This window comes from Pinus tabuliformis, chromosome 3_2 (genome assembly GCF_031772625.1).
Source record: "Pinus tabuliformis cultivar Carrire ecotype Pingquan chromosome 3_2, CPIR1, whole genome shotgun sequence".
Classification (NCBI taxonomy): domain Eukaryota; kingdom Viridiplantae; phylum Streptophyta; class Pinopsida; order Pinales; family Pinaceae; genus Pinus; species Pinus tabuliformis.
The window spans coordinates 62462059-62481262 of NC_142302.1; the positions used below are offsets into that span (position 1 = coordinate 62462059).

Sequence of the window (19204 nt, forward strand, 5' to 3'; positions counted from 1 at the left end):
GTAGTGCAGCAGTTAGCAGTGGCAGTACTATGGGCAGCATGATGCAACATGTTGAGAGGGAGTTGTAGTACAGATGTAGTAGTGGCAGTGGCAGTGTCATGGGCAGCAGTACAAGAAGCAACAGTGCAGTGGATGTGGGGCAGCAGGCCAAGCATCAGCACAGAGGACCCATACGGAGGGTCAGTGTGATGCTTCTATGGTGAAGCATTGTTAGAGCACATTCTTCACTAAGAGGGATTGTTGATTTTGGGTAGCTTTGGATGTGCTCTAGCCTTGAAATTTGGAGGAGAGGCTAAGGCACATGAGATCTCCAAGACCCCGAAATCATTTTGAGAAATTCCACCCGGATAAGGAGGTATTAAAATAATTAATATTTTTAATGGGTTCCTAAGTCTAAACTTAGGAAAATAAAAATATTAATGGGTATTAATAAAGATAAGGGTGAGAAGCTTCTAAGAGACGAGGATCAAGTCTGTTTTAATCTTAGCCGTTGATTAGAAACTTAATCTCGGTTGTTGATTCATCAACAGGAAAAGTATAAGAGAAGACTTGAGGATCATTTGGAGATACACTGGTAGATACTCAATATCTCAAGGAAAATTGATTCTCAAGAGAAGGAGATCGATTTCAGAGGGAGAGTTGCAGGGTGGAGGAAGAGGAGGGCATCAACAACAATCAGTGACTGAGGAGGAGGTGATGCAAGGAAATTGAGAGACAGAGCAGAGGGAGATGCAACCCAGAGTTGAGACATAGCCCCCACGCAGGCTGACGCAAAGCCACTCAAAGCCATGTTGAGCCACGCAGAGTGACGCAGAGGTGAAGCAAAAGTGGGAGAAGGGTCTCTAAAGTGTCAGAAAGTTTCCAAGGGAAAGTCTCAGGTGTTTTGTTTCACTTTCTCTATAAAATCATTCCTTGTAAAAGCGATTGTTGCTAAAGATTAATAAAACCCTCATCTGCTACATCGGTTTTACCGCATTGGGTTTTTCCGGGGACAATTGCCCAAAAACAATTGTGTTGATGTGATTGGTTCTTGTGTATGTATTTTCTCTGTGTAATTGTGTGATAACTGCAGTAGAATTTATGTTAATATTTGCTAAAGGGATTTTGTAAATAACTTATTGTGAAGAATAAGTATGTAAAATAAATTAGTTGCTGCAGTAGAATTTCAGATTACAATTTTTCACAACTGGAAAATCCAGCACTGATCTGCACTGGAGGTGAGTCTCTGCGCAGCACTGTGTCACACCTACACAGTTACTACGTCACTGCTGCTGGGACTACACTGCACCTCCTCTTGATCTCCTACTAGCTGGAAACTTTGGCTCTCTGGCCTCCCGGTCTCACACCCCGGTTCCGGCACTAGATCTTGACTATTCCCCAGCAGAAATATGAACTCCCTCTGAAGCTCTGTGCTGCCACAGCGTAGCTCTACACTACCTCTGCGTGGCACTGCACTGCCTCTCCAGACTACTCTCTGCCCTCTCTACCTTGCACTCTTCGGATCATAAAAACTTGCTCCAGAAAACCATCCCTGCCCCTCACTGCAAGAATCTCCTCGATGATCTCTCCGGCTGCTCTGCACTGCTCCCTTGAGAAATCAATCTCTTGATCCCACTCGATGTGTCTTCCAAATGCCCATCGAAGTCGTCCTTATAATCTTCTCTTTCAGTAATCAACAACCTAGATTAAATTCTAATCAATGGCTCAGATCATATTGACTCGATCTTCATCTTCTTCTAGAAGATACAAACCCAATTTTATTAATACCCTTTAATTATTTTAATTTCCTAAGTTTATACTTAGGCATCCATTAAAAATAATTAATTATTTTAATAAAACCGTCTCCGGGCGAAATTTCCCAAAACGATTTCTGGGTATTCTAGAATACATGTGTCCTAGCCTCCCTGCAAATTTTGAGGCTTAGAACACATCAAATGCTACCAGAAATCAACAGTGAGAAGATAGATTTCTTCTGGGGCAGCGAAAGACATCCTTCTAGGACAACAAAGAAGGGTTCTTCGGGATCAGCGAAGAAGGAGGTTTCTTTTGGGCAACGAAGAAGAGATTCTTCTGGGGCAGAGAAGAGGAGGTTTCTTCTGGGGCATCGAAGGGGAAGTTTCTCCTAGAGCAGCGAAGGAAGGATTCTTCTAGGAGACCAAGATATAGATCTAGAGACCGAGATTCTCTAGAGGAAGCTAGTGATATCCTAGAGATCGAGTTTCTCTAGAGGTAGTCAAGAAGAAGGAGTGTGAAGGATAGAGATCGAGTTTCTCTAGAAGGAGCCGAGGAGAGCAGTTCAAGATCAAGAAGAAAGGCAAGGAAGGGGAGAGCTAGAGCATCAAGATTAGTGACAAGGTTCTTGGGAGGATACTAGAGTCAAGGGTCTATGTCATGGTCTTGGAACTTATCAATTGTTTGATCGGGTTTTCCTCTCGAGAAGTGAGAGGTTTTGGCCCTGGCTGAGAAGCCTACATACTGTGTCACTTGTCTTTTATTGTGCATATTGGTAATTGTCTTGATGAGAATAACACATTAATAAGCTAACAAGGAGAAGACTATAAGTTAAGAAGTAAAAGCATATCACAAGAAATTATCAAGCAGAGAAATCTTGTAACTTTGAATGCCCTAGATTTCTCAACAGGTAACAGTGTTATTTGTTAATTTTATCTTCTAATTTTGGTTTTTACTTCATCTCTTGGACAGGTACCCATCAAGAGGACGAGTTCTTGGGTCCATTTGGAGGGCCAAATCACCAATTTTCTTGCATCCTTGGAAGCCCAGTTAGTCATTGTAGAAAGGGTGCGAGTTACCTGCATATTTCAAGCTCAGATTGAAGAAGGAAAAGGAGGTCAAGGTCTGCCATCCTCTAGTGGAACAAATTGCCAATATTAATGTTGAGTTTAGCAGTATATGAGGGCTGACTTACAGCATCTTTGTGGGTCGAATTTCTCTGGTGGGAAGTTCAAGCTAACTGAGTGTGGGGCCGAGTTACAGCATCTTTGTGGGTCGAGTTTCTCTGGTGGGAAGGACAAGCTAACTGAGTGTGCTTGGAGTTGAGTTACCACTGTCAAAGGGATCAAATATCTCTGTTTTAGAGCTGAATTTTTAGCTGAAAAAAGGGGTCAAGTCTTTTACCTGTACAGAGGTCGAGTCCTCTCTTTATTTGCTGGCTGAGTGGATCATTATCAGAGGCTGAAGTAAAAGTCTTAAAGGAGGCTGAGATCAGTCTCATTTGTTGTGCGTGTATGTCTTTCTAGGAGGTACACAGAGTTTCTAATTTCCTGACCGCACTCCTGTAGCATATTTGTGGTTGTGGCAGAGGGTAAAAGGCAGAGAAATGAAGGGGTCAACTTCCTGTAGTCATCAATTTGCACAAGGAACTGAATATTATACAGAAGCTACATTACTGTATTTCATGCCAGGTTCCTCTGGTGTGCTTATTGCAATGCATTTCCTTTACCAAGTTATTGTGATGATTGTATACCTTGCAGCTCATCAATAATGCAATATGTATCAGTGATTCATGTTATTTTTTAGTGTAATATGATATACTAGTTGCTAGTTTGAAGTCTGGATTCATATTCGTGCCATTGTATGTTTATGCTTAAGACAAAACAAACAAAACTTACACCCATAGCCATAAGTTAATAAATTGTTTGACAAAACTCTTCAGTGGTAAAACCAACAAAAACTCAGGAACTTAATGGGAAATTTGAGGTACTTCTAGGGAAGTATCATACAAAAACTCAGCTATCTCAGCCTTCCTCTCCTTCAGCAAAACTCTCCTCTCCTCTTCTCCAAAGCTACACATGAATAATGAATCTCTGCTTTGCCTTTTTCCTCCTTTTTAGTCTTCATAGGGATGAGAAGACCTATCCCTAAGATCAACGGCCGAGATTAGATCTCAACTTTTCTTGATCAAGGGTGGAGATCTAATCTGACATTGACCCCCTCTCATGTCTCCCCCTTCATTAATGACCCCCTCTAGTCACTTTAATAGCCTTTTGTACCATATACATTTTTCTCATAAAGTCACTTTTAAAACATAAAGTCATTTTAATATTATAATGTATAATGTACTTTTAGAACCTCATAAAGTGACTAAAAAGTCAAATGACTTTAATAATCTCATAAAGTCACACTAAAAAGGTAAATTCACTTGTCTTCCTAGGCTTAGACAAAAAGCACTAGGAAACACCTCCTTGGTACTTTTTTCAATAGTTCAATCCTCCTAGTGTTCCATAATCAAAAGACTGCAATTGTAGTTGAACTTGTAAGAGGACTTTATTCCTGATGCCATGGCCTCCTATTAGAGAGTAGGGTATCATTTCTAACATTTTTCTTCAAGCATTGTATCATTTGAAAATTCTAAAATGTTGCTACAAGCATCTACAACGGGTGCTAATAGAAAAAGTGCTACAGGGAATCTGGATACATATATAAATTAGACATATATATCTGAGGTAAAATAAAGCTCATTTAGGGTACAAGGAACAGCTATTGAGATCCAAATTTAGAAAATTGATCATTAGAAAAAATATTACAATGACAGCATACAAAGGTCAGAAATAACCATTGAGTTTAAGAACTATTTAATAGCCAATTTTGAACCAGCTCATGAAAAAAAATTTCCATCTCCATACCAAATAAAACTAAAATTACAGTGAAGTCCACAACTCACTCAAGAGGCAAATGCAGTCCTAGAATTTTAATAATTACAAGCAATAAATCATAACAAAATTTCCACTTTGTTTTCTTAGCCTGACTGTATAATTTCAAAATGACAGTAATATTGTCAATGCAAGAAATAACATATTGGGCAATCATGAACCAAATTATTGTCAGCCATACATTATATATATATATATATATATATATCAAATGTTATAAAAATAAAAGTTTCCTTAGAATTTTGAAGGGAAGCCAAAACCAAATAGTTGAAATAGAAAGCAAGGGTAGTCAGCTATGACAGGTAATGAACATACCGTGCTTGAAGTCAAAGGTATTGTTATTAACATATGTATCCTTGACCTTTTGGTTTGTCCAACTTATAAGCAACTTGTAGTACGTGTTAGCTTGTATTGTCAAACCTGGCATACATTAAGAACAGTCATGTAAATCTCTGCAAATCCAAGAAAACACAATCCGTACTGGAACTTGGATGACTAGTGAAACCAACTGCAACATTAATAAAATCTAGTCTTCACCACTGAGTTACTGAACCCTTGAAAATCCAAAATATTGGTAGCAGAGGCCATGTTCATAGAAACTGTTCAAAATGGCTTGTTTAAACTGTTTGAGAGCTTCAAAATTTTAAATAGTAAAAAAAATGCAGGAGAAGAAAGAGCATCCAAAATGCATTCAGGATGAGTAAGGATCAGTGTTTTACAACCAGGACCAGGACTCCGACCAGGCCGAGGATCGACTCCGACTCCGACCAGGATTCGGTAATGACTCGGCCTAGTCGATTTCAATGACTCGGTCGTTGTAAAAAATACATTAAATATTTATTTTTTTTATAAAAAAACATAATTTTAAATATTTTAAACATAATTTTAAAGATTTTCATTCATGTTTCCAAACACATAGCATTATAATATAGATGGAAGACAACATATGATCAAAGTAGGCTCATGAACCAATCCATTATATCAAAATGGTACCCAATGGCTACATAGTCAACTGTCATACATGATCAAAGTGAAAGACTCAAAACAAAATACAAATAACCAAGGAGGCTAGAAATGGCCTCTACAACAAAAGTAAACTCACAAATTATACATCAAACATAGCTATAATTAATTACTCGATACAATTACGTAAGATAAAGCGCAAGTACTTACCAGGCTGATGAAGAAGCCATTGAAATTGCAACTTCTGTAACTGTGCTTGTACTTTTAATGATCTTCAAATGTGCTGTTTGCAGTCTGAGACAAACGCTATATATTCACTTGTACTCTCTTCATGGGTCTATATATATATACATGAGTGAAGCAATAGAATGAAGATATGTATTACTATCAAAAGCTGTAGATGCTGAAAAACTAAGGGTCAAGCTGCCATTTTGGACTTTGATTTTTGAGTATGTTTCAATTCAATTACAAGTCTCTATCTTACAGTCATTTGAATGATCAACTTACCTGTTTTCAATGAATAAGGAAATTTTGAATTAATGGGTTCACCTGTATGCCCATGGTCTTTCTTACAACGCATGCATTACAACAAACCTGCCGTCTCACACTTTTAAAATCCTTACCAGTGTTATTTATTAATTTATTTGGAAAATTAATTTAAAGAATTATTATGTAAGATTTTAGTAATATTTCGAAATCTGTGATATATAATTTCTGAATCTTACAATTAATTAAATTTGGAAAATATTCCCGAATCGAATAATTAAATTGATATTGTTCTGTCATCTCTTATTCGTTGACCGTTGCAAAACACAAAGACAAGTGAAACAGGGAGCCACCATTGGTATCCTGAAAAAATCCAGGGTCCGCACGCTGAAAGTCAATGTAAAACACCACCCAATTATTGACCCGGCCTGGTCAATACGGACTCGGCCTGGTTGACCGAGTCAGCTATGACTCGGCCAACCTAGCCGGTTACTTGGCCTGGTCGTAATTTTTTTTTTCAACTCGGTTTGACCAGGCCATTTCCGAGTCAACTCGGTCTGGTTGTAAAACACTGGTAAGGATACACTAGTGTATCAAGCGATGCTCCAACCAGTTTGAAAATATTAATACACAAAATTGATTTTCTATATAATATAAAATTGATGTAATCAAGAGATGAGTGAAAAACGTGTCAAATAAATGTCAGGTGAGAAGATTGTAGAGGAACGTGAAGCATAAAGATCTAGAAGATGTAACATGAGTAAGTCATGGAAAAGGAGACTAGAATTATATATAAAAGGAGCTATTTAAATATACCAACGAAAACAGGGTTGTTACCACCCAAACCTGCACTGAGTAGTAAAGCCCTAAAAGCTAAGTGTAAACTTAGAGGAACTAAGAGGGGTTGTCCATTGTCACCAAAACAAAACCCTATCTCACTTTATTAGGTCAACTCTCCTCTTGCTAAAGGGGGTATCCTTAGAAGGTGTATGATAAAGGCTAAAGCTTTAAACCAAATGAAATGGCAAACCAAGACCACTGCCAGTCCAAGGATAACGGAGTCAAGGATCAAAAAGGTCTTGAAATGCTTCTATAAAGGACCTTGCCAATACATACCCCGATGTGCCATGACTAGTCCAATGGATTTTTAGGTTAGATTAGAGTGAATCAGATCACTAACAGTTAGTGTTGCGAACATCGCGATTTTTTTCAAATGAAAGATTTTATCAGCCGATGTTATCAGCGATTTTTTTTTTTTAAATATCGTCGGGGGGGGGAATAGCAAACTTTTAAAGCTAAATTCGGTTTTTTTTTTTGCTCATTTTGCAGAAAGAGGGTAAGAGTGAGAGCTAAGGAGGAGGAGAACTCATCTACAAGGGCAAGAGAGGAGAAAAGTTAAGGAATTTAACATCCCAAGCAAAACAAATTCAACTTTGGACCAAGTTTCTTCAACAGACCGTGGTTTTCAGGTATGGGCATCAAATTTGGCCCTTTTTTTTTTTCTTGTTTTTCCTTGGGTTTCTACCACCCATTTATTTTCCATGATTTTTGTTTGGATTTGAGTGTGTTTTTTTGTCATTTTTGTTGCATTTAGTAGAGAGGGTTCTTTTGGTCAAAAATGCAAAATCTTGATTGTTAGTTTTATTTGTTTAATTTTTTCTTGTGTCGTAGTTTTTTTCCATCATTTTTGCTTGAGTTTGAATGTGTATTTTTTGTCATTATTGTTACATTGAGTTGAGGGTTTTTTTTTGTCGAAAATTCAAAATGTTGTATGTAAATTTTAATTTCATTTGTTTAACGTGCAATTCTTCTTGTACCCTAGGTTCAAACTTCAAACTTCAATCTTACATTAAAACTCAAGATTCAACAAAATTACAAACATGCCAAGGAAATTTGACCCTCTGTGGGAATTTGGTGAACATTATGCACAATTTGACAGATCAAATTTGACTTGTAAGTTATGTAGGCATCATATAATAGGGGGGTATACAGATTGAAGTATCATCTTGCACAAGTTCTAGGACATGAGGTAGGGCCTTGCTCAAATGCAAATCTAGATATCACCGAAGAGCCCTCAAATCATTGGAAGAAATAGAGACAACCAAATTGTCCAAGGCAGCTCTAAAGAGTCAAATAACAGGGAGTAGAGTGTCAGAAATGGGAGGTGATAGTGAGAGTGGTACTGGTTCTACTTCACCATCAGCATCCACACCCAACCCTATAGCTACCTCATCATTTTTTGTTCCTAGAACCACACCTGGTGCACAACCATCTATCTCATCAGTTATTAAAAAGAGAGAGAAGGAAGAAGCTGACAAGTTGTTGGGCAAGTCTCTTCTTTGGAGTGATATTCCTTTCAGCATTGTCAGGAACAATACATTTTCTAGCCCGCAATAGATGTTATTGCTATTGTTGGCCCAAGGTACAAAGCCCCTTCATATGATGACTTTGGAGGGCGCATTCTTCAAAATGAAAAGGTTGACTGCACTAAGATATTGGAGGAGTTTAGGGAATCATGGGCACACACACGATGCATTATGATGTCAAATGGTTGGACCAATCAAAAGAGTAGAAGCCTTATTAACTTCTTGGTTAATTGTCCCAAGGGGGCAATGTTTATGAAATTTGTTGATGCATCTACACATATCAAAGATGCACAGTTATTATGTGATTTGTTGGATGTGTTCATTTAGGAGGTGGGTCCACAACATGTTGTCCAAGTCATAACGGAGAATGCTACAAATTATGTTATTGTTGGCAAGATGCTTATGGAGAGGCATCCTAGCTTATTTTGGACACCTTGTGTTGCACACTGCATTGATTTGATGTTGGAGGACATAGGAAAAATTCCTTTTGTCAAGGATATTGTTGAATCATCAAAAAGCATTACAAAATTTATATATAATCATGCATTTGTGCTTCATTTGATGAGAACATTCACCAACAACAAGGAGTTAGTGCGCCTTGACATTACATGGTTTGCCACCAGTTTCATATCTCTTCAATCCCTCTTGAATTCTATGTGGGATGTGAAGAGAATGTTGCTATCAGAGGAGTCGCGTGCTTTGTCATATAGCCACAAACCAAAATGAGAGGCCATATGCAGGTTAGTTTCATACCAGGAAAGCTACTTGTATGAGGCCATGGATAGGGCCAAATAATCCATTCGAAGCTACTATGATGATAGGGGGATGAGAGGTTTGAGAAACAACAACTCCTATGGGAAGTGATTGATGAGCGATGGAACAATACACTCCATCGTCCCATTCATGCTGCAGGGGTCTACCTGAACCCCACATTTTCTTACTCCTGTGGTTTCTTATTTGACGCTGAGGTCATGGATGGATTCTTCACTTGTGTTCAAAGGATGGTGCCATCTCCAGCAGAACATGCAGAAATCTCCAAAGAAATGGAGATATACAGGATGGCAAGTGGCACATTTAGCTTTGACATGGTTGTTGTGGATAGGAAGACTAAAATTCCACGTAGTTTGTTTCAAATTTCATTGTCTTTTCAAGTTCATACTTTGCTTCAACTTTCAAATTTCATTTTTTTCTTATGTTTATCTTATTTGTTGTAGATGCATGGTGAAGAAGCTATAGTTGCAGAGTACCCAATCTCCAAAAGTTTACCATTCGAGTGCTCAACAAAACATGTAGCTCCTTGGGATGCGAGCGCAACTGGAGTGTATTTGAAAAAATACACACCAAGAAGCACAACTAGTTAAAAATTAAAATATTCCAAATTTCCAATTAATTTTTGAATTCATTAAATAATAATTTTTTTATAATTATTAATTTATTAACCCTTGTACAGGTTAGAGTCCCAGCGATTTAATGACATGGTTTACGTCTACTACAATCTTCGATTGTGGGTGAGGCAACTTGAGAGGACACCTGATGTGGAGGCCATCTCATTGGATGGGATTGACACCACTGCTGCATGGAGGGTTGAGGCCGAGAGGCCTATCATGGAGTCGGCCCCTGATTGGTTAGAGAAGGAGGTAGTGGAGGGGGTAGAGGAGGAGGAGGAGGAGGAGGTGACACCACCTACCCCTGTCACTAGTAGAGGACATGGTCTACCTCCTATAGCTCCTAGTTCTTCAGCTTCTAGAGCATAGCAGAGTCCACTGTCAGCCCCACCACCTTCTTCATCTAGATAGAAAGTTGTTACATTTGCTCACAAGAGGGTCAAGGGAAATTAGTAGTATTAGTTATTTGGTTCATTTCATTGTATATGACATTATAACTCATGATATGAGATACATTATTAGTCAGGAATCTAATCCATGGCATTGCAGTGCCTAAATTGTTGAGTGACTAGTTGGACAGATTGCCTTGGTCAGGAATCTAGTCCATGCAATTGTGGTGCCTAAAGTTCTTCATGGTTCATATAGTTTGAGATCTTCCATTGTATATGTACATTATGAATAGCTCCCTAGTTAAGAGGGAGTGTTGGAAAAAGTAGCTATGTTCGGTCTTCAATAATGTACTTGAGTCATTATGTAATGTACTTGTCAAAAGAATAAAGAAAATAATTTTAATTATTATTGTTGTGACTTATTAAAGCATGGGTTTCATGCTTGGATCACCACGTTTTAGGTCAAAGTCTCCATTGAGGACTTCTAGGATTTATTCAGAGTCTATAGAATTATTGTACATTTAAAGAGACCTTTCTTGGGCTTTTGAATCATGTAAAAAAGTTTAGTATTGAGTCAAATATAAATTATAGAACCTCCACACCATGTCGGCCTAAGACCCTATTCGACCCCACAAGAAGCCTATAAAAGGAAGGACATCAAGTTCATTTTGAGTATCACTTCTCATCAAGTTCGAATTCTCTCTAGTGGGCAGAAGTGTGAAAAACTTGTTGTTGGGCAAAAGTGCGAAGTGGGTAGCTGGGAAAGTCTATTGTCGGGAAGTCAAAGTGAATGCAAGTTTGGATGAGTCTCTCTCTGTTTCGTGCTTTGAATTGGGAGATCGAAGTCTTCCAAGTTGGACTATTGTCGGAAGCTATTAGCTACTGTAAGTTGTTGCATAGTCGAAGTTGTTAGGAAGAGGTCAATCTTCTAGAGGCTGACTTGGTGTGGAGGGAAGGTTTGGTCTTGGACTTGGGTGAAGAGTCTCAAGAATACTATTGAAAGGAAGAATTACTTGTAGAATTGAGGCTTCTGTGATCCATAACAATTATAAGAAGAGTTTCGGTGTAAATCACATGTAGAAAAACCTTTGTCGACGCGTTTCCAACCAACTAGTGTGGTTCATCATCAGGACAAGTTGAGGAGTTAGATCACGGCCGCACATTAAATAGGGAGAGCAGACCTTCCCAACAGCTAGGTTGACTAGGTTGACCATCTACGGCTATATAGAAAAATGGCTAGATAATATTTTAGTGTTTAAAAATCAACAGATAATAAATAATTTTATATATTATTATATATTAGAATGTAATTCCATTTTATTTATTTTATATATCTTATAAATATATTTAATACTTTCTTAATTTATTTATTTAAATCATTCATTAAAGAGCTTAAGGACATAAAGCTTAACCCTGAGGACATTCTCGTCAGCTTTGATGTGGTCTCCCTTTATACTTTTATCCATATAAAGGAGGCCTTGGAAGTGATCTATCGCCTAACAGATCTCGACACCGCGCATCTGGTTGAGATCTGTCTCACTTCCACTTTTTTCTGTTTCGAGGGTGAATTCTTTGAACAGACCTATGGTGTTGCCATGGGCTCACCCCTATCCCCTATTGTTGCGAATCTTTTTATGGAAGATTTCGAAGCCAAAGCTTTAGCCTCGGCCCGTCTCCTACCAAGCTATGGAAAAGGTATGTAGATGACACTAATGTCATCTGGTCCCATGGCCAAGAGGAGTTGGATCTCTTCTTCAATCACCTCAACTGTCAGTCCTCTGCCATTAAGTTCACCATGGAAAAAGAAGTCAATGGTTGCCTCCCTTTCTTGGATATTCTTATATCTAAGAATAAGGATGGTTCCCTCTCCCACTTAGTGTTCCGTAAGAAAACGCATACTGAGTAGTATCTTCATGCCGATTCCCATCATTTCCCCGCTCAAAAGTTGGGTGTTCTTAACACCCTCGCTACTCATGCCCTTAGGATTTCTGATAATGAGAGCTTTGATAAGGAGAAATCCCATCTCTTTAATGTCTTTGTGGAGAATGGCTATAGTAGGCGCTTAGGGCAGAAGGCTTTCCTTAAAGCCTCTAAAAATTCGTTTATTAAAAAAGAACCTAAAGAACGCCTGCTAGGTGTCCATCTTCCCTATGTCCAGGGAACCACGGACAAGATTGCTCGGATCCTTAAGAAGTACAATATTCCCTCAACCTTTAGGCCCCTCAACACCATTCGTAAATCCCTTCGATCAGTGAAAGATCCCGTTGACCCTAAAGACATGAAGGGTGTCTACTTGATCCCTTGTTCTTGTGGGACCCCCTATATCGGGGAAACAGGGCGCTCCATCCATCAAAGGATCAACGAACATGCAGCTGACCTAAGACATGGGAGAACCAAGTCTTCAGCGTTAGCAGAGCATGCGGAGAAGACCAAGCATCATGTTTGCATAGAGGAGGCCAAGGTGATTGCCAAGGTGGCGCAGTTCCATCACCGAAAATTCAAGGAAGCTATTGAAATTGAAAGAAGGCCTAACAATCTCAATAGAGATGATGGCTGGAAGATCAGTAGTTGTTGGATCCTTGCCCTTTCTTCTTAGTCTTGCCTTCTTTTCCCCCCCTTCCCCCCCCCCCTTTAACCTTTTCTTTCTTTTGAGATTTCCCGGATCCTTCTCTTTTGAGCCTTGTCTTTTCCATCCTCCTAGGGTTTTTCCTTGGGTTTAGTTGTTTTACTAATGGTCCTGTTCTTGACTGTCTTGTTTTTAAATTATGTCACTCTTTCTATCTATTTTTTCCTCGCTTGTTCTATTAGATGGCTTTCCTCTTTTTTTTTTCCTTTTTTTCTTTTTTTTAACCATAAGATCAATATAAATTAAATCTATATTAATTCCAATAAATATTATTAAATCAATATCAATATTATTGAATTAATATTATTATTAATAATACTAATTCCACTAAATAGATATCATTAAAAAACCCCTTTCACTTTCCCTAGTGATAATAAGTTGATTTAATAATTTAAGATTAATGTATAAATAAAATGAAATTTAATAACATTCTTATCCCTAGTAATTTAAGTGATTAAATAAATTAATTTAATAACAAAGAAAAAATTTCTAAACCCCCTTCACCATAAAATCTATATTAATTCCAATATTATGAAATCAATATCAATATTATTAAATTAATATTATTATTAATAATTTTAATTCCACTAAATCAATATTATTAAAATAACCCCTTTTACTTACCCCTAATGATAATAAGTTATTTTAATAACCTAAGGATAATATATTAATAAAATAACAGTCCTTAGTAATTTTAAATGATTAAATAAATCAAAAGGAATTAAATAAATTAACTTAATATGAAAAGAAAATTTTTTCTAAAAACCCCCCTTGACTTATCCCTAATGATTTAAATAAATAAATTAAAAAAGTATTAAATATATTTATAAGATATATAAAGTAAATAAAATGGAATTACATTCTAATATATAATAATATATAAAATTATTTATTATCTGTTGATTTTTAAACACTAAAATATTATCTAGCCGTTTTTCTATATAGCCGTAGATGGTCAACCTAGTCAACCTAGTTGTTGGGAAGGTCTGCTCTCCCTATTTAATGTGCGGCCATTATCTGACTCCTCAACTTGTCCTGACGATGAACCACACTAGTTGATTCGAAATGCATCGACAAAGGTTTTCTACATGTGATTTACGCCGAAACTCTTCTTATAAAGGAAGAATTACTTTGACTGGGTTTTCCCCTCGAGGGGGGTTTTGCCCTGGCATGTGCCTAAATCTTGTGTTCATTGTTTTATGTGTTGTTGCTTTTGGTAATTGCTTGATGATCTAAAGAAAGAAGATATAAAGAATCGTAATAATAAGAAACATCACAAGTAATTATCAAGATCAAGGAAATCTTTACTGCATTTCTGATTTTCTTATAGGTAAGATGGAACACGTAACCAAAATCGGGATTTCTTTATGTAGTACCACCCCTAAAGCTAGTAGCCAGTGAAAGAGATCCCACGAGACTAGGATACAAGACTAACCATTAAATTGGACAAAGGAGACAAGAGTACAAACCAAACCCACTCTTTCCGTCAAATCCCCCCACTAATCCATGCCCAAAAGTGTCCATGATAAGTAAACAAAATTACCCAATACACAATGAAAAGCCATACCTTCGAGATCGGGAGGCCCATCCTTCAAACATACGATCATAACAAATGGGTGAGGGGCCACATGGCTGGCGCATGTGGCAAAGATAGTGTCACATCGAGCTATCTGGTGGTTGCAAGGGGCTATTGCCTGTCAGCAGAGGACCATCTAGGAGAAAATATTTCTCTTATGGGTGTCACCCACAAGTGATGGGTAACATCTGGCTCCAACTAGGATATGGGTTCTCAGTAGAGTGCATGAACGTACTCGAACGGGGAGGTCATGAGAACAGTAGCAATCTCTTCAGACCACATGTTTTTCCACGATCCTGGTGTCTAGGATAGAATCTTAAATCACTGACGCTATCAAACCAAGAATCACAACAAAGCTACTTTGCACAGCGAAATATAAACAACAGTAAATCAATCAGTGCAAAAAATATAGACAACTTTTACACAATTTTGTACAACAACCCAATTTTGTCATATTAATCAACCTGAATAATACAACAATCTAGGGCTCCCATACCAGGGATAATGGCCCTCAAATATCCACTAGTACAAGAATACAAAGTTGGGGCTTGGTGTCAGTCCATCGATAACCAATCTACCCTCAACAAGATACTTTGAACACCTAGTTGTAGTGCGCTCTCTCAACTCCTCTTGGTCATACCCTATACCTGTCGGGTCCTTCGGCTCCTGATATGCAGCACCTACCTTTATCAATGATCCAAATCCATCTCGCCATTGAATCTCGACTCAACCATCTACTCTCTCGTTGATCATTTGTCAATCAACGCATCAACACATTGAGACTCCTGTTGAGTTGTTCACAACTCTGTTTGTGAACAACTCACAACTGCCCAATACTACTCCTCAGCTACTTAGGAACTTCAGCCCACTATAGTCTTCTTGCGTTGCTCCAATCATGTCTAACATAGGGCACATCGGGTTGCCACCTATCACTTTAAGATGTTCGTCTCCCACAATGAACACGGGCTAGGAGGACTTCCCATCTTCTATTGTAGATGTCCTTCTCCACACGACAAGTCTAGGGCTGCTCAAACTGCCCCTAGCTGATCAGACCCTTAAACTCAACAACTACCACTCTAGCAACTACTTTTGTCCATCAAAGTGTTGCACACCACTTAGGCACTATCACACTGCCTTCCAACATACCATAAATTCCCAATCCATTGTCCACACTTGGTCCACTCTCACGCTACCCTCCAACAAACCATGAGTGATCAATCCTTGTTGTAGCATATGCACTCTCGTTAGGGAATCCAACCACCCAGGAAACCCTTCCTCTCGGTTGCCAACAAACTTCATAAACTGTCCAACCCTTGGACACCCATCCAACTATCATCTACTCAACACAAGCACATCAACCATACATACCTACATGCTCAAGGGCTGGTGCATATTGATGTTGGTCTAGATCACCTGGTTAGGGTTGTTGACAAGCTGCAACAGCACTCATTTTCTCCCCCCAAAACTCTTCTACCGTTGTGGCCTCCTCCTTCCAACTTTTGTCCACAATTCCCTGTTGACCTAGCTTAATTTCAGCCTCAAACAAGTCCTACGCATACCCTGTCTCAAGGAGAAATGCCAAGTATTCTACCTCTCATTCTTTTAGCCCCTTGACTAGGGAAATCTAGGCTAGCAACCCACCAGAAATTAGCCTCCCCGGATTGCGACCTCCATATAGAAGAGAGAATCCACCTAAACCATGCCAAAAACACCATCAAAATTTCTCCTTAAGCATGTGGCTACCTCTACTACAATTTGATCCCTAGAAAAAACAAGAACACCTAAAACAATCCCAAAAACTCCCACGCACTTATCTTCTCTCTTGTTGTAGCCGCCTCAAATGTGTCTTCTATGAGAGATGCACTCTTAAGATGTGAGAAATAGCCTCACACTTCACCTCTTTTTATATCTTTACTAAGGGCTCCAACGAACAGCCCTTTAGGGGCTTGACAACCTGTCATAAGGCCTCCTAGCACTAGGTCAACCTCAACCAAGCCCACACTCTAACATAAAAAATTAATTTCTCCTCATAGATAACTCGGATTTCGACGATTTTCATTGTGTTGGATTCATCTCAATGTCCTCTATCATCTCCATCCATCATGTGTCCAATTCTCTCCATGGTTTCGCCCCCAACATCGATGGGTATAAAACCCCAAGGTTGGGTTTCAAGCCACAAGCCACACTCGTGTGCCAACTCCTCCACAACCCTCAAGCATGGGGTTTGGAGTACCTGCCAAGCTACAAATCTCAACACTTCCTCTTAGCAAGGGAGGTACTTCCAACACTAGGAAGTCTCCATCATCATCTCCAGCGACACTAGCCCATCTAGCGTCCATCACTACAACATACTCTGTAGAATGAACCCTACAATCTCAGTAGTGTCTCTGCCTCATCTCGTCTGAACTTGAAGACCTTAAACCTCCATAGGGCTGCTCCCTCTGAGTCTACACGATCTCCACTAGGTCAATCCTGCAAGCACTCATCCTCCTAGATCAAATACAACTCGTACAAATCCCTCCAATCTCGAATATGCAACATCACGATCCGATGAAGGCTCTAGCCTGCCAATTTGTAGTCCATCACATCAAGCAAACTTAATCATCTTGATCTCATCCATGCCAATGCAATCCTCAAGTTGCCCCAACTATCGATGATAAGTCATAGGAAGTCCACAATTAGCAATTTGTACTACAACAAATTGTTGTTCACCAGGCTCACCACCAATCCACCAGAACTCCCAACCAATCTTGCTGCCAAACAGGTCAAGACCACATCTCCATGTCTTCAGCTGAACCCTCTGCTCCATGATCTAGACAACCATAACTCCCTTTGAGTTGCTTCGCTATGCACACTTTGATTCACTATCCCTCAAAGTAGCTCAAACACGCTTTGATACCATGTTGTTTTTCCACGATCCTGGTGTCTAGGATAGAATCTTAAATCACTGACGCTACCAAACCAAGAATCACAACGAAGCTACTTTGCACAGTGGAATATAAATAGCAGTAAATCAACTAGTGCACAAAATATAGACAACTTTTTACACAATTTTGTACAACAACCCAACTTCGTTATATTAATTAACCTGAATAATACAACAGTCTAGGGCTCTTGTACCAGGGATAATGGCCCTCAAATATCCACTAGTACAAGAATACAAAGTTGGGGCTTAGTGTTAGTCCATCGAAAACCAATCTACCCTCAACAAGATAATCTGACCATCTGGTTGTAGCGTGCTCTCTCAGCTCCTCTCGGATTGTGCCCCGAAGATATCTCAAGAGATTCTTGGCAGCAATCCAATGAATGTGATGAGGATCGACCATATATTGACTCAACGTGTTCACAGCGAAGCATATGTCAAGACGGGAGTTGACCAAGAACATTAGTGCCCCCACAAGTTGACAATACTCGGTAGGGTTCGCCAATCCGGGCCCAGCAACACTTCCACATATTTGAAGTTGAGTTCCATTGAAGTAGTCACAGACTTGCATTCCACCATCCCACATCTCTCAAGTAGCTTCACAATATATTTTCCTTGAGAAAGGAAAATGTCACCTGGCTTTTGCTAGACCTCCAACCCTAGGAAATAATGCATTAGTCCAAGGTCCTTCATCTCGAACTCAGAGGCCAACTCCCTCTTGCATGATGAATGAGAGGACATCACCTGTCAGAAAGATATCATCCACATAAAGGACCAGAATGAGAGGTTTGTCCTTTTCAACCTTGAAGTATAGGTTCAACTCAACATCGCTTCTTGTAAAACCCAGCGTCATAAGTGTTAAATTTGGCAACTAGGACCAAACTCCACGTTGGATAGATCATATGATAAAGTTGATATTTTCATTGGATTCCTCTTTCCGAGAGGTGTAGGATTGATGTAAATATCATCTCATTCTGACATGTACAAATGGAATTATGAATTTATTTTGTTTATGGACAAATTGTCAAGGTCGGCCAACAAACTAATGTAGGCTCAGAAGCCCAAAAGACATGTCTTTTCATCCTCAACATTGCATTTAAATAGAAGGTGCATCTACCTCATTTGGACATCATTCATTCTCACACATATCTCTCTCTCCTCATCTGATTGGGTCGTACAACTTCAAGACAGCCTTCTTCTACTCCACATGTGTGAAGGGTTGACTATGATTTTCTGTTTCCAGCGTTGACCAAGGTGTAGGAAGTTTGACCAGTGTTGACCAGGCAGCATTGACCTTGTTTGACTACGATTTTTGTGGGAATATTTCTAATTGGAAAGGCCACATTCTTTGGCATGGAAACTGAGATTTTTTGTGTTGTTTGACCAGCACTGACCGCAACAAGTTTGACTACAGGCTTGCCTCTGCGTTGACTGAGTTTGACTAATATCTTCGGGACTATTTTGGGTTGATTCGGACTATCCTTTGAGACCGAGTTGACTGGGTTCAACTCATCTTAACCGCGCTGATTTGGAGGAAGATTTATGTTAAGTTGACCATCATTGATTTTCTAGTTAGGGCATCCTGTTGACTACAATTTCACTGTGTTTGGGCAAGTGAATTTTGTATATTGTACTCTCTCTGCTAAGCTTTTGAAGAATAATAAGAAGACATGATCAAAGGGTTTCCCCACATTGGGGTTTTTCCCTAGCATCCCCCAAATATTGTGTCCTCTTGTCTTGGCTTGTCTTCTGCTTTTTATTTATGTTCTATCTGCATTTACTGTCATGTTAATGTGATTGCTAATCTGAAAATTGATATT

At 39.0% G+C, this 19204-nt stretch overlaps 1 protein-coding gene across 5 annotated transcripts in view; it reads right to left on the bottom strand.

The window, feature by feature from the left end:
* LOC149179844 (cleavage and polyadenylation specificity factor subunit 3-II-like) overlaps positions 1-19204 on the bottom strand; it is a 392395-nt gene that overhangs the window by 197567 nt on the left and 175624 nt on the right. For 4 of the 5 annotated variants that reach the window (XM_089415818.1, XM_089415817.1, XM_089415814.1 and 1 more), the window contains one exon: positions 4986-5090. The exons of the other annotated variant lie outside the window; for it this stretch is intronic. In XM_089415818.1, coding sequence (XP_089271944.1) covers positions 4986-5090 — 105 coding nt within the window. The remainder of the gene's footprint in view (positions 1-4985; positions 5091-19204) is intronic. 5 annotated transcript variants of the gene reach the window in all.